Below are 12,500 nucleotides of genomic sequence, written 5' to 3' on the forward strand. Positions count from 1 at the left end.
ATATTCTCATTTTTTGCAAGTTGCTGAATTTAGGCAACTTTCTTTGTTAAAGACCTACTCAGAATTCTCCAATATGATTTCAGATAAGACAAAAAAAAGGCACTTTTATTCAATAACTCTTCTTTATTCTGGGCTCAATCAGGTTTTTTTCTACAAATGCATCTGAAATAACAAGGCATCTTGAGGTGTACAATTACCCATTCTAATTAAAAAACATCAGGTGCTTTATGACCATCAGTTTTACTTAATGCCCAGGTGACAGAATTCAGAAGTTTTTGGTTTTCTGGATTATTTGACTTGAACTTCCACCACAGATAATAAAAATGTAACAGAAATAATTCTTCTGGTTTCTAACTAGCCTTCCATATCCCATATGGAAGCATACTAGTATCCCATAATTATCTCCTACTTTTTGAAAATGTAGAGCACTACTGCTACCTAATGGGTCATTTTCTTCAGAGCAAGAGGCAAATGACCTATTAGATAAAAGACAATTTTATCTGCATGCTTCTTTTTCCATGCCAGAGCAACAATCAGGAGGACACTTAGCAGTGATATTCTGAGTGTTAATTTTTAATGATGGTGCTCACTGACAGCAGCACTTGGAGGAAGCAGTTAACTGCACAATAATCACTGTGGTGAATGCCACTGCATACAGTTAGCAATACACTTATCAGTTTATCAGTTTATAAATCAAAGAAACCATCTTTCAGCCTTCGCCCTTATACTGATACTACATTTTTGCACATCTTACTCAGAAACATGTACCTCTGAAATCAATCTGCATCCATGGGCAAATCTGTATTCATGGGCAACCTGTATTCAAGGGCAAAAAAACTGTCTCACAGGTGACACAGAAAGGGGAAAGCAAACAAAGTCTTCATTGGTTATTGAAAAGGAGGATAGGGAATCAAATCACTTGTTGATAAAGGACAAAACAAATAATAAATTACATAAGAAACAGCATGCAAATGTTTCCACTGTATGCAACACCTTCTATTTTGGCCCTAACTCCACTGAACAATGAAACACTTTCCATAAAGCTTTTGCCACTAATTTCCACGCTGCTCCAAAGCAGGTCCTTCTCTCCCACCTTACTGTAAGCACCCTGAAACAGCAAGGGAAGGAAGGCCACCCTTTAACTTTGGCACACACAGGCAGACCCAGCCAGCACTGACAGATACCTGCAAAAGCCAGAACAAATATTTACTACAGATGACAGATCATTTCAAGTTTTAACTGGAACGTTAGAAATGTTTTGTGTGAGGTATGCCAATTTTCTCCTACCTGTGGGCAGCTAGAGTGAACAAGTTCCATCCTAGCAAGTATTTTTCATTTTTTTCTTCTGGCTTCTCCTTTCAGAAGTCAACCAGCCTGTTTTTACTTAAATTTTCCTAAAATAATCTATCAATGGTATTTTCAGGGTGGGAACAGACCTCTTTATTCAGCTTAAAGGTAAAGGGACATAAGAAGAAACCAGAAGCCAAAAAGATCTTGGATCAGTAATTTTACATATAACTAATGTTAAAAATAATCGGGGGTGGGGGGGGGTTCAGGGGGTGTTCCAGCTTAAAAGCTCTCTTCCAGTCTAATTCCTCCCCTCAAAGTACCCTTGGAAAAAAAAAGATGTTCAACCTTTTTTGGTGAAGATACTACTAAAGGATGACACTTGAGATATCCTGGTAATTATAGAAGATAAAGACATCTGACTTAGAGAAACATACTTTATTCACTTTTATTGCACTTGTGCAAATTTTTTACTCTCCTAATTCTTCAGCATTTTTTACAGAGATATTGAAAACTGAAACCTGTATGTCAATCGCAGTTGTCACTTCCAAAAGTGTTTTCAAATAGTAAGAAATGGACAACTTAATTTTTAAAAGCACAAGCACTGCGGAGAGCACCAAGAGGCAGATCTCTCCTCCTAAGCAAGGCAACATATTAGCAACTTCCTTCTCTTGCGGCTAAAGTATCCTGCATTCCTGATTGCACCTCAAGCTTTTTCAGAGTGCTTAGCTCACAGCCTTGCTCCAGAAGTCCCTGTGAGGCACAGAAACCTGCACAGCAGCCACTGCACCCTCATACACGCTGCCCTTCCAGCCTGCCGTGCTCCGGGCACGTTTCTCCCCTGGCTCACGGGTTTGTTTAGCTGCTGACTCTGTCTGATTGCCATGCGGCACGTGGCAGGGTTTCACATGTGGCACAACCACAGCCTGTCCCACACCCAGAGCATCGTGCAGAGAGCTGCCTGCCTGAAAGGTGAAAGCCATTTCCAGACCACCCACTCCTTCCCCTTCTCCTCCTCCCTTTTATTTGGTGCCCCTGTTCAGACAGGAACAACCAACTGTGGAGATGTAACAAGGAGAAGCCTATGTGGGAGCTGGCTGTGGCTGACACTGCACACTTTGGCTTTGTCATTTTATTCTCAAACAACTTCTTTCTTTGTTTCCTTTGAGCGCAGCGATGCCAACACATTGTAAGAGATCAAGGTGCTGAGCACTGCTTCAGTCCCTGACAGGCACACATGGCCCAGGCCACAGAGATTCATCCCCTACCCCTGGGGCAGCCAGCCCAGGAAAGTCATGAACCAACCCCACCTCCATGCCACCCAGCCATCAGCCCATCTCCTGCCATGATAACCAGACTCACATCTGTGTTTTGGGCTATCTCTGAAGAAGGAGTTATCACCAGACCGATTTCATTCTGGCAGGCTCTCTATGGAGTGAGGACAACTGATAATGGAAAAAAACAGGCTAGCCCTTAAGCTTTTCCAAAGGAGATTTCCAACTTTTTAATATTAATGTTGCACCAGAAAAACCATGTACACTTTACCTCCTTGCTCTTCTTTTAAACATTATTTTAAAAGAAATATGAATCTGCCTTATTTATAATCTTCAATTCATGTCTGTGGTAAGGCAAAATAACCAAAAAAGTATTCTCACAAAGTGTTTTTGGAGCAAAAAGCAAAATGCCATAGCCTTCTACTCCCCCATGCCCACAAATTGTGCAGAAAATCTGGGAAGGGGAGGTTGTCACATCCCTGTGAACATGGGACATTCTATCATTCCCATGGAGCCAGTTCCCTTTCAGCCCTCTCAGGCTGGCACACCAAGCCATCCATCCCTGGTGCACACCCTGGGTACGGGAATGAAAAGGGAGGGAAGGAATCCCTGAGTATTTGACAACTTTCTTACCAGCTGGTCTGGCACTGCCTTGTCTTTGGATAATCCTCCTGGTGCTACCTAAGCCACTCACCCAAGCTGTGCTCCAGGGCTTGGTAGGGGTAACTCCAATCTTGACAATCCTGAGCACTTCTAAAATTTCTGGACCTGGCATCTTTTTGAAGTACTTCTAGAAAAGGGCAAAGAATAGACTTCATTGTCACCAGAAGGATCTGAGAGGCAGGTATCCCACTGAATCCAGACATCCAAGGGAGGGAAGCTGGCATCCCATTGAATTTTCTATAGATGTGCCTTGTGGAAAATGTCTTGATCACTTTCTGAGGCTTATGTTGGAAGCACCTCCCCAGGCAAGGAGGAGAAGGATGTCCTCCAGTTCCCCCTCCCTAAGCTGTCCTGTCTTGTTCTGATCAATTTCTGACAGCGATTTCTGCTCAATGCCTGGGTAGATCTCCATCTGGGATGTAGACAAGCTTGAAAGGTCACTGTAGGATGTAAGTTTTCTTGACAGACTCTTAGGTAATTTGCCAAGGCAGAAGTTACTGACAATGGAGGGCTTCTTCACAGGTGAATGGCCAAAAAGGTCTTTTGACAGTGTCACTCTTGTGTTGAGAATGACACAGGAATAGGTGGGAGGCAGTATTGTAGAAAGAGCAAAGAAGGCTTTATTCTAATGAACCACGTGGTTTTTATAGAGTGATACAATACATTCTGTTTGATTGGCTAGTTAACAAAAACACCTTTCTCGTACTCCATCCTTGAGAAGAACAGAGAGACAAAGGAGAAAACACGACCTGCAGATTGTTTACGCTAACAAGTTATTACATCCTTACAACTCCCTGAAAATTCTCACAAGCTGCTGTGAGAAACGCTTGTGTTTCTCTCTCTCTGTCCCATGGCATCCACAGACAGAATGAGGGAGAGGCAGTTTTCCAGGAGCTTAAGCTTCTGGTTCACTTTTAACCTGGTTAAAAGTTATTCCAGAATCCTTCCTCAGGTGGCTTCTAGATGACCAGAAGACACTTGTGACTTGACTTGTTACAGCCTTGTGCCACACATTGACTCCAAACAGTGATCAGGAAGGGCAGAATAGGAAGAGACTGATAATCTTTGAAGGAGAAAAATGGAAAAGCTGGTGATCCCTAGCATTTCCCATGCACCGAGTAGCTCTTGGTAAGCTGTGTACACACTAATAGCCACATGCCAAAGTGCACTGAGAACCCAGCCCAAGAGAAGTCAGACCCTGGGAGATGGAGTCTTACTGGGGGTGATGACGGTGATGCCCATGCACCATCATGTCCTCATGTTGTTCTTTATGCAATCCAGCATCAAAGGAATGTACTTCTGGTATTCCAGTCCAAACTCTTGTATAATGTTGTCTTCACAGTTTCATATGCTCCACTGTATCAACTGAAACACTTCTGGTGAGACAAACTTGGCTTTTAAACTGTTTTGTGACCCATTTAGATAGCACTGTCTTGTTTCTGCTATTTTACTCAGTTAGGGTGAGGCAGCAGGAGCAGGGCTTCAGGGTCCTTGGCTGCTGTGGGACCAATAGAGTGCACGCAATAGTTTGGGTTGGGAAGGGACCTTAAAGATCATCTTTTTCCAACCTCCCTGCTGTGGGCAGGGACACCTTCCACTAGAGGAGGTTGGTCAATGCCTCTGCTGACCTGGCCTGGCTATCTCCATACTGAGACCCTGTGTGCAACTTCTTCTGGATCCATTCTCTATCTCCAAGTGCTAACAAGCCGAGGTGTCTCGGTTTATACAACAGTAAAAATTTCTTTGATTCTTTTATAAGAATCAGAAAATTTGTTACTTTCTTTGCATCCATCTCCTAGACTCACATAGAAACTCTCTTCCTAAAAGCACACAAACCAAGGAAGTTCCCATTCTTCTACCTGCCAAACAGTAACAGTGAGCTCTGATTCCCACTGAGGAGAGGCTTACATGCCAGGGAAATGGAGGGGATAGCAATTTGAGCTTGTGTCCCAGATCTGCAACTAGTGGAAGCAGTCCTTACATCTCCTGAACACCTCAGTCCAAATCCATGGAAGCAAAGGTGCTAGTTTATTCACCAACTGGCACTGGGGAGGACTCTTGTCCAGGTTCACAAACTGTGTTATGACCACCACTGGGTAAAGTATTTGCATTCAAAAAAAACAGAGCAGGGCACAGGAATATTAAGCTGGGGCAGGATATGTGCAAGAAGAATGTCCCATGGATTTGAGACTGGTATTTTTCCCGGGAGTGCCCCAAGTAAGGCTGCATTTGCTGTGCCAGAAGCCCCTTAAGGGATCACAACATAAACGTGCAAACACTGTGGCACAGGATCTCTTGCCAGGGTGTTCTTCAGAAGCAGCTCAAGGCAGTGTGTATGATGTCACAGTATCTGCAAGGCTCTGTCTCTGTGGAAGATACTGCAGTTCCACCACAAACCATCCTGATTTAGGGGCCCAGGTCGCCAGTGGTGGACTAGCATTCCCAAAGAGATCCATAAGTCCCTGCTGAAACCCCCATTCACCTCCTGAAATGTCCCAGTCACACAGTCTTACCTAAACACATCTTCAGCTGCCTTGCTCACAGCCTTGCCCTAATCTTAGCCATACACAGACAAAAGGCACTAAATTGTATCATCTGGGTCAGGAAAGATAACAGATAACGCTGGGTGTGACACACAGAGGAAATGCCACAGCTTCTCAGTGCCCCTATAAAAACACATCAAATGAAACATGTGGCAAAAATGGAACTCTGTCTGTGGAATAATTTGTAAATTACAGGTCAGTTATTTTTCCTTCCAAAACCATACAGCCCAGAATTCCAACAAATAAACCAAGGATAAGAGCTAAGAGATGTGTAGTTTATTTCTGTAATACTTCTAGAGAGGAAGGGGTTAAGAACTGCCAAGTCAGGAAGCCTTTACTATTAATATACCAACCTTTATTAGCTGCATCTCCTATTGGTGTTGTTTCTTCATAATTACATGCCTTTTTAATACCTTGAAAGAGACCCAAATCTTCAATACAAGGTGAGACATTTGAGAATATGTTTCTGAAATCACAACAGCCTATTAAAGACCAATTAATTAGACAGTAGTAATTGTGGATGCAAGGTATGGAGAGTCTCAACAGTCATGTTTAGCTTGAGTCTTCATCATCATTCTGAAAGATGTCACTGTTTAATATTTTGGGAACAATTTGTGAACGTAATTTAAAACAAAAAAAAATATCTACTACTGGCACTCACTTTTTTGATCCATTTTCTGTAGGTTAGAATAATTTCAGGTCATTTTTCAGAGCTGGTGGTGTTATCTCTGCTGAGGGAAACAACAGAAACCAAAGGCAATAAAAGCCCCAAACATCTCAGAACAAGCATACACATATCCATTCACTGTTTGAAATTCAGCCCTTTAAAATGGATACATAAAACAAAAAACGCAGAACCTGCACACTGTTCTTACGAAATACTGTGGCTAGATCTTCATGTAATATATAAGTATACATTGTTAAAAAAAGAAATTCAAGTCTCAGCGTGCACTGACTGTTTTGATTTGCCAGGTGATGCTTATTGGGCAAACTGCATTACTAGATCATATCTTAATTGTAGTTTTTCTTAACCACCCCCTCCCACTCTAACCACACACAGATCACACACTCAAGGAAGAAAGGCCCATTTGTAATGGTTTCCACTACTATTACAACATAATTTGTAATCTTCAAAAATAGAAATATGTTTGGAATTATTTCAGGGCAACTCCAGATAGCAGCAAAATAAATGTAAGAAATAATTCAACTCTTCAAAGGTGAAATCTCAAACTTCAAGTTTCAAATCTGCAAATTAATCTTTTGCTTACAAACAAGCATCTAAGCTAGGTATGTTAAACTGGGGCTAAGCAGGCACAGGTTGCAGGATTAGGCCCACAAAATCCACACTTACAATAAGAGTTCTCTATTTAAAACCATTGTATTCAAACCATTTGTATAGAGTTTTTTTAAAGTTAAATTAGTTTTAATTTAATTAAAAATTAAATTAAAATGAATTTAATTTAAAAATTAAGTTTTAAGAACAGGATTCCTCTTCAGGATAGTTTACCACCATGCAATAAATGCAGCTTCTTGATAGTTAAGAGTTCATCTCATAAGGTTTTTCAAGTGGATGGATTTAAATCAAGTAAAAGTTGATAAAGTAAAACCATATCAAGGCTGGAAGGTATGATTAGAAAAATCAAAAAGCCCTGAAGTTCACAGAATTCATCATACTTAAGTAAGATTTCACACTGTGATAAAGGAGTCAGCTTTATGTTATGTAGGAAGGACACAGAATATTTCTTCCTAAAATAAACATTTAATCAGAAAGAAGATTTTACAGGAAAAACCAAAGAAAAACTAATAAACCCTCCCCTCCAATACCTCTTTCAGATGGAGAAAAAATGTCTTTTAATTAATTTAGGAACAGATCTAAACCCTTCATTGGAACTGTAATCGAACACAGATAGTCATTAATCCAAAGCAAGGATAAAAATAGCCTTTAGCACCTGCATCATATTTCCAAGATTTTAGACCTGACACTCATTCCTCAGGTAGTCTTCTGGTTCAAAAAAATTTGGAGATATTTAATTTTACTCCCTACCACAGTGGCTCCAATTAAGTTGCTGTGACTTTTCAGGGTGATTTTCTGGCTGCCTTTAAAGCCACCTGGAGGAAGACTTCCAGTTCTCTTTAAAAAAATAAATTTAAAAGCATATTAAAGGGAAAAAAAGGAAAAGCTAAAAACTGGAAGAAATTGAGTATTATTTCAGGGTCAGTTTGCCTGAAATCAGCTCACCACATTTTCTCAAAACAAATAATGGGCATCGAAGGAGAGGAGAAAATTTAAAACTTCAATAAATGCATTTTTGTACTTGTATATATAACATTGTAAAAAGACCACTAAGACACATAGGTTTACTCAAATAATAAAAAATATTTTATTATAATTTTGGAAAATAATTCCAAAGTGCAACTCTTCAAAGCACAACACCAAACCCAAACGAAATTTCACAACCCTGAAATACAATGAAATGGACATAATTTCAATATGGGTTAATGCCTGCAGTGATTATTGCTGTTACTAGATCTCCCCTCCTCCCTAAAAAGGCACTTATTAAAGCAGGAAAAGTAGAAGAATATGCACTGACAGAAACCAACACCCAACACTTCTTTCTTCTGTGCCTCTCTAAAGCAGGAACAGGATTTTCATCATTTTTCCTGGCTGAAATATTCATTTCTCCCACATTCAGCCTCATCTGAGGCACTGAAACAAGCAAGAATCAGCTCAAAACCTGGCGTGGTGAGGAGGACTGTCCCGCTGGAGCTGACAGTGTGACCCAGGGGCACAGTCCCAGCTGGGTTTCGGGCACACCCCAGGCAGCAGCAGACACCATTCTGGGGAGGCTGGGGCAAAGCCTGATTCATGAGCCGGGCTGGGGGCAGTGCCCTGGCAGCCAGGAGTGAGGAGCCTGATTGCCACCATCTCCTCAACACTGCTCGTGCTGCCCTTGGGAGACCTCCCCTTCCTAGTGGTGGTTTCTCAAAACACACTTATTTGGCATATTGCTCTTGATAAAAATCTTTATTGGCATCATCCTACACAGCAAGACAGGAAGAGAAAGTAATTACCCCTTCTATTCTGCAGCTTGATAACAAAACATTCCTGTGAGTTTCCCACACACCCACAAATCTTATCTTAATAGTTTTCCAGAAACGTTTTTTTTCTCTAATTCTCACCAAAGAAAAAGAGATCCATACATTACATTTGAAGGAACATAAGACCTAATTCCACATTAAAACCTGTTTATCAGTCAGTTCATGTGGTTTTTTTCAGTGCTCACCTCAGTGACAGAGGAAACGATTTGTACACAAAAAGTACCAAAAATAATGTATAAAAAGTGGGTGTTTTAGTGCCATGATAATATTAGGTCCCTTGGTCTAGCCCAAATACAGCAGAAGATTAGAACTTCCAAGACCTGAGCATCAGTGAGAGTTTTGGGTGCACAATAAACATAACTCTGAATCCCAGCTAAGTAGGGATTCTCTTGTGGGTTCAGATTTATTTAGTGGAATGAATTGGGGCCAATATGTCTCTTTTTCTCCCTACCTTTCCCCAGTTAGTCATAAAAAATTTATCAGACATATTTATTCTTAAAAATAAGAGCATAACAGTGGTCATACTTCTCTGAACTCCACCAGTTTGTGGCAATAGGGGCACATACTTTTTATTCCAAAATGACATAAAAATATTTGTGGCTTTTTAACTAATGTTATTCAATAATACTAATGGTACTTTAAGTTCGCAAGAAGCCTAAAGTCAAATCTAAAGCCATGATCAAAAGAGCTTTTCAAGCTGACAAGCAACATCTGGAGAAAGAAAGCAACAATCCCAGATATACTTAGTCTTTGGAGAACTGAATCGTAACAAGAAATTATGTGCTTTGCAATCATGTATTTCTCGTGTAGCAATATCAATCTTCTGGTAGAGGTTAATATGTAATGCCTGCTTTTCTAAGAATGAATCTGACCATGTCAGGAAGATCTCTAAATTTAAACTTGTTTAGAGAAACTGTCCTGAGGAAATGTATTGAATGTGACATATGTTCATACACAAACAGCTAAAATTATTGGTGCCTTTCAGTTGTTAGATACACAATTTCCAGTACTCTCTTTTATGGTTTAAAAAGTTATTTTCAAAAATAGCATGAAAAAGAAAACTACACATATTTGCAGCAAAGACCTGCATTGGACTCCATCTTTCCAAGGGCTGCTTATTTGGTATCTCACTTAGTCAAATTATTTACACAATAAAGCTAATATATCTCCCTATAAAACAGTCAGCTCTGTAAATTCTCCCGGTATGAAAGTGAAGTGGAACACCTAATGTCTTGGAAATTCTACAGAAATATTTCAGTTTTATTCTGCCTCCAAAGGTTTTACCCACAGCCCCAGACAGGCTGCAGCTTAATTCCACTCCAGAGGGAGAAGTCTCTATTACAACTCGGCATTAACTGTGTTTTGCAAAACAAGTAAAGTGGCACCAGTCATTTAAACAAGGTAAGACTCAGCTGGGATAGACTTTTATGTGTTCAGGACTCTTTTCATGATTTCTTGATTAAAATGGGTTGTTAAGACAATAGTCACATAATCAATCTTAAATTCCTTCATTTAATTTTTCAACTGGTTGGTGTTTGGTTTTCCTTTAAAAAAACACAGAATTCTTCTGAACACTCGAATTTGATCTTTTGGCAGGTAATCTCTTCAGAAAGAAGCCCCAAAATAATCCTAAATCACTAAAAGAAACACTTTGAAAACAAAAGGGATTCAAGATATTTTTAAAACACATAAAAGTTACAGACAAAGTTTGAATATTTTACATACAAATACATCAAATAACATCTTTATCACAAGTTTATGCCATGGTCCAGGGTTAGGTCACATAAGAGGGATTGACTGGATCTAAACACACGATATGGGGCAAAGTACAGATCACACCATCTATTTGACACTTTGAATAAAAAGTTTCCCATACATTTATCAGACTTCATCTTAAAAAAAAAAAATCAAACCCTGCCACTACTGAAGAAAAGAGCAAAACTTCTGTAAAATACTCCAGCATCACCTTTCAGTCATGTTTCCATTAATGCATTAAGCTACTATACTGACTTCTTCCATCAATTATGTTATTTAAAGAAAAAAAATTAAATTGAAGCAATTACCAGTCTTCCTGATGCTTCAGCCAGAAAACTAACATAAACAAAGAAGCTAAAGAAGTATTTCCTTTATATTTTGCACCCTGACAATCTGCATAAACGATCTCATTTTGTGAACACACATGTACTGTTGTAAGAAATTGGAAGAACTACTTGCCTAGAAGGAAAGTTGATTTTGGTGACACAGTTTTGTGAGACTGGAGCTTCATAGTGCAGCTTTTTCAAAACATTTGACTATTGAAAGTGCAAGTCTCTAAGTACCAGACCATAGAACAGATAGTCACAAATTTGCTTGCATTACACCAGGTACTAATCTCTCCCCATAAGAAGAGTCCTGTGGCATTTTCTGAGTCACACATGCCGGCAAATTGAAATGCACAGAGATGTTTTCAGACAATATTTGACAGAAGAGAAAAAACAAAACAGTAAATGAAAACAAGCAGAAAAGTGACAAGTTAAGACACAATAAGAACTAGATAATTTAGCCATGAAAGAACTGAACAATACATCACATCCAAGCTGGCACTCATTTAAGGAACAAGCAAGCACAGGAGCTCCTTGTGTTGATACTGATCCCTGTTCTTTGCCCAAATCGTAGTCACGGATAATCATCAGTGAAATCAATCAGCTCAAAGCTGAAGGCGTGGAAAATCTCCTGTCTCTTGAATCTTGACAGAATACTTCTGAAGAAGAATTGACTAAATTCTTTTCCAAAGAAAAATAAATGAGAAATGTATAGCCAATCTAAAGCAGAGTCTAATTCACAGACAATAAAGGGGATGAAGGACCTCCTCACACAGGAAGGAAGCAGCACGATGTCAGTTCAAGAGAATGGGAGGAAACCATCCTGAGCATTCCACATATTTGCTCCTTAATATTCGCACCTCACTATCTATCTCCCCTTAGAAAAGCACTCTTGTGAGAAGAAAGAGGGGTTATGGAATCAGCTCTCTGTGCTCGTGCAGAGCAGGAAGAGTTTCGCTGAACTCGAAACTCAGAAAGTTTTTGGGCAGGAGATGCGAAGGGGACTCTACTGAGATATTTAATACCCTGTTTTATACCAAGCCTTTTGAACTGCACATGAAAATTTTTGCATTTTGAATTTACCAGAAAAGCACATCTTTCTACATGTTTGCCTTACAGAATTTGGGTGTCTTCCAGGCTGAAACACCTTCCTGAGCCATCCACTATTCTTTCTCAATCCTTTCAGATTCCACAAAATGATTTTGCAGGGGAAGAGAGCAAAATCATTTTGTGGAATCTACAAAATCATTTACTGGGAGGGTAGGAAGAGAAAGGGTGTAGACGACAAACTGTGCAGAAACCATCCACCTTTCACTTCTGAGCCCATGCCAACAGCCTCGGGTAACCCTTGACCGGAGACAGAGCCCTCTTGGCAGTCCCGCCTTCCACAACCCATCCAAGGGCAGCTGAGGGAGCGAAAGGGCAGCGCATCAGCTTTCAAGCTAAACCCTCTCCTCTGAAAAAGCGACTCCACAGCACGCAGTGATTTTTTTTTTTTTTTTCAAGGATATCCTCCCCGCGGATGAGCGGGGCTTTCCACGCGGAGTGCCAAG

At 40.2% G+C, this 12,500-nt stretch overlaps 1 protein-coding gene across 1 annotated transcript in view; it reads left to right on the top strand.

Annotated features, from left to right (window-relative positions):
- The first annotated feature begins 2,463 nt into the window (after nucleotides 1–2,463).
- Nucleotides 2,464–12,500, top strand: part of LOC115948532 — a 19,733-nt gene continuing 9,696 nt past the window's right edge. Inside the window, exon 1 of the mRNA XM_031061716.1 lies at nucleotides 2,464–2,476. Coding sequence (XP_030917576.1) covers nucleotides 2,464–2,476 — 13 coding nt within the window. The remainder of the gene's footprint in view (nucleotides 2,477–12,500) is intronic.

This window comes from Geospiza fortis, unplaced genomic scaffold, assembly GCF_000277835.1.
Source record: "Geospiza fortis unplaced genomic scaffold, GeoFor_1.0 scaffold25, whole genome shotgun sequence".
Lineage (NCBI taxonomy): Eukaryota > Metazoa > Chordata > Aves > Passeriformes > Thraupidae > Geospiza > Geospiza fortis.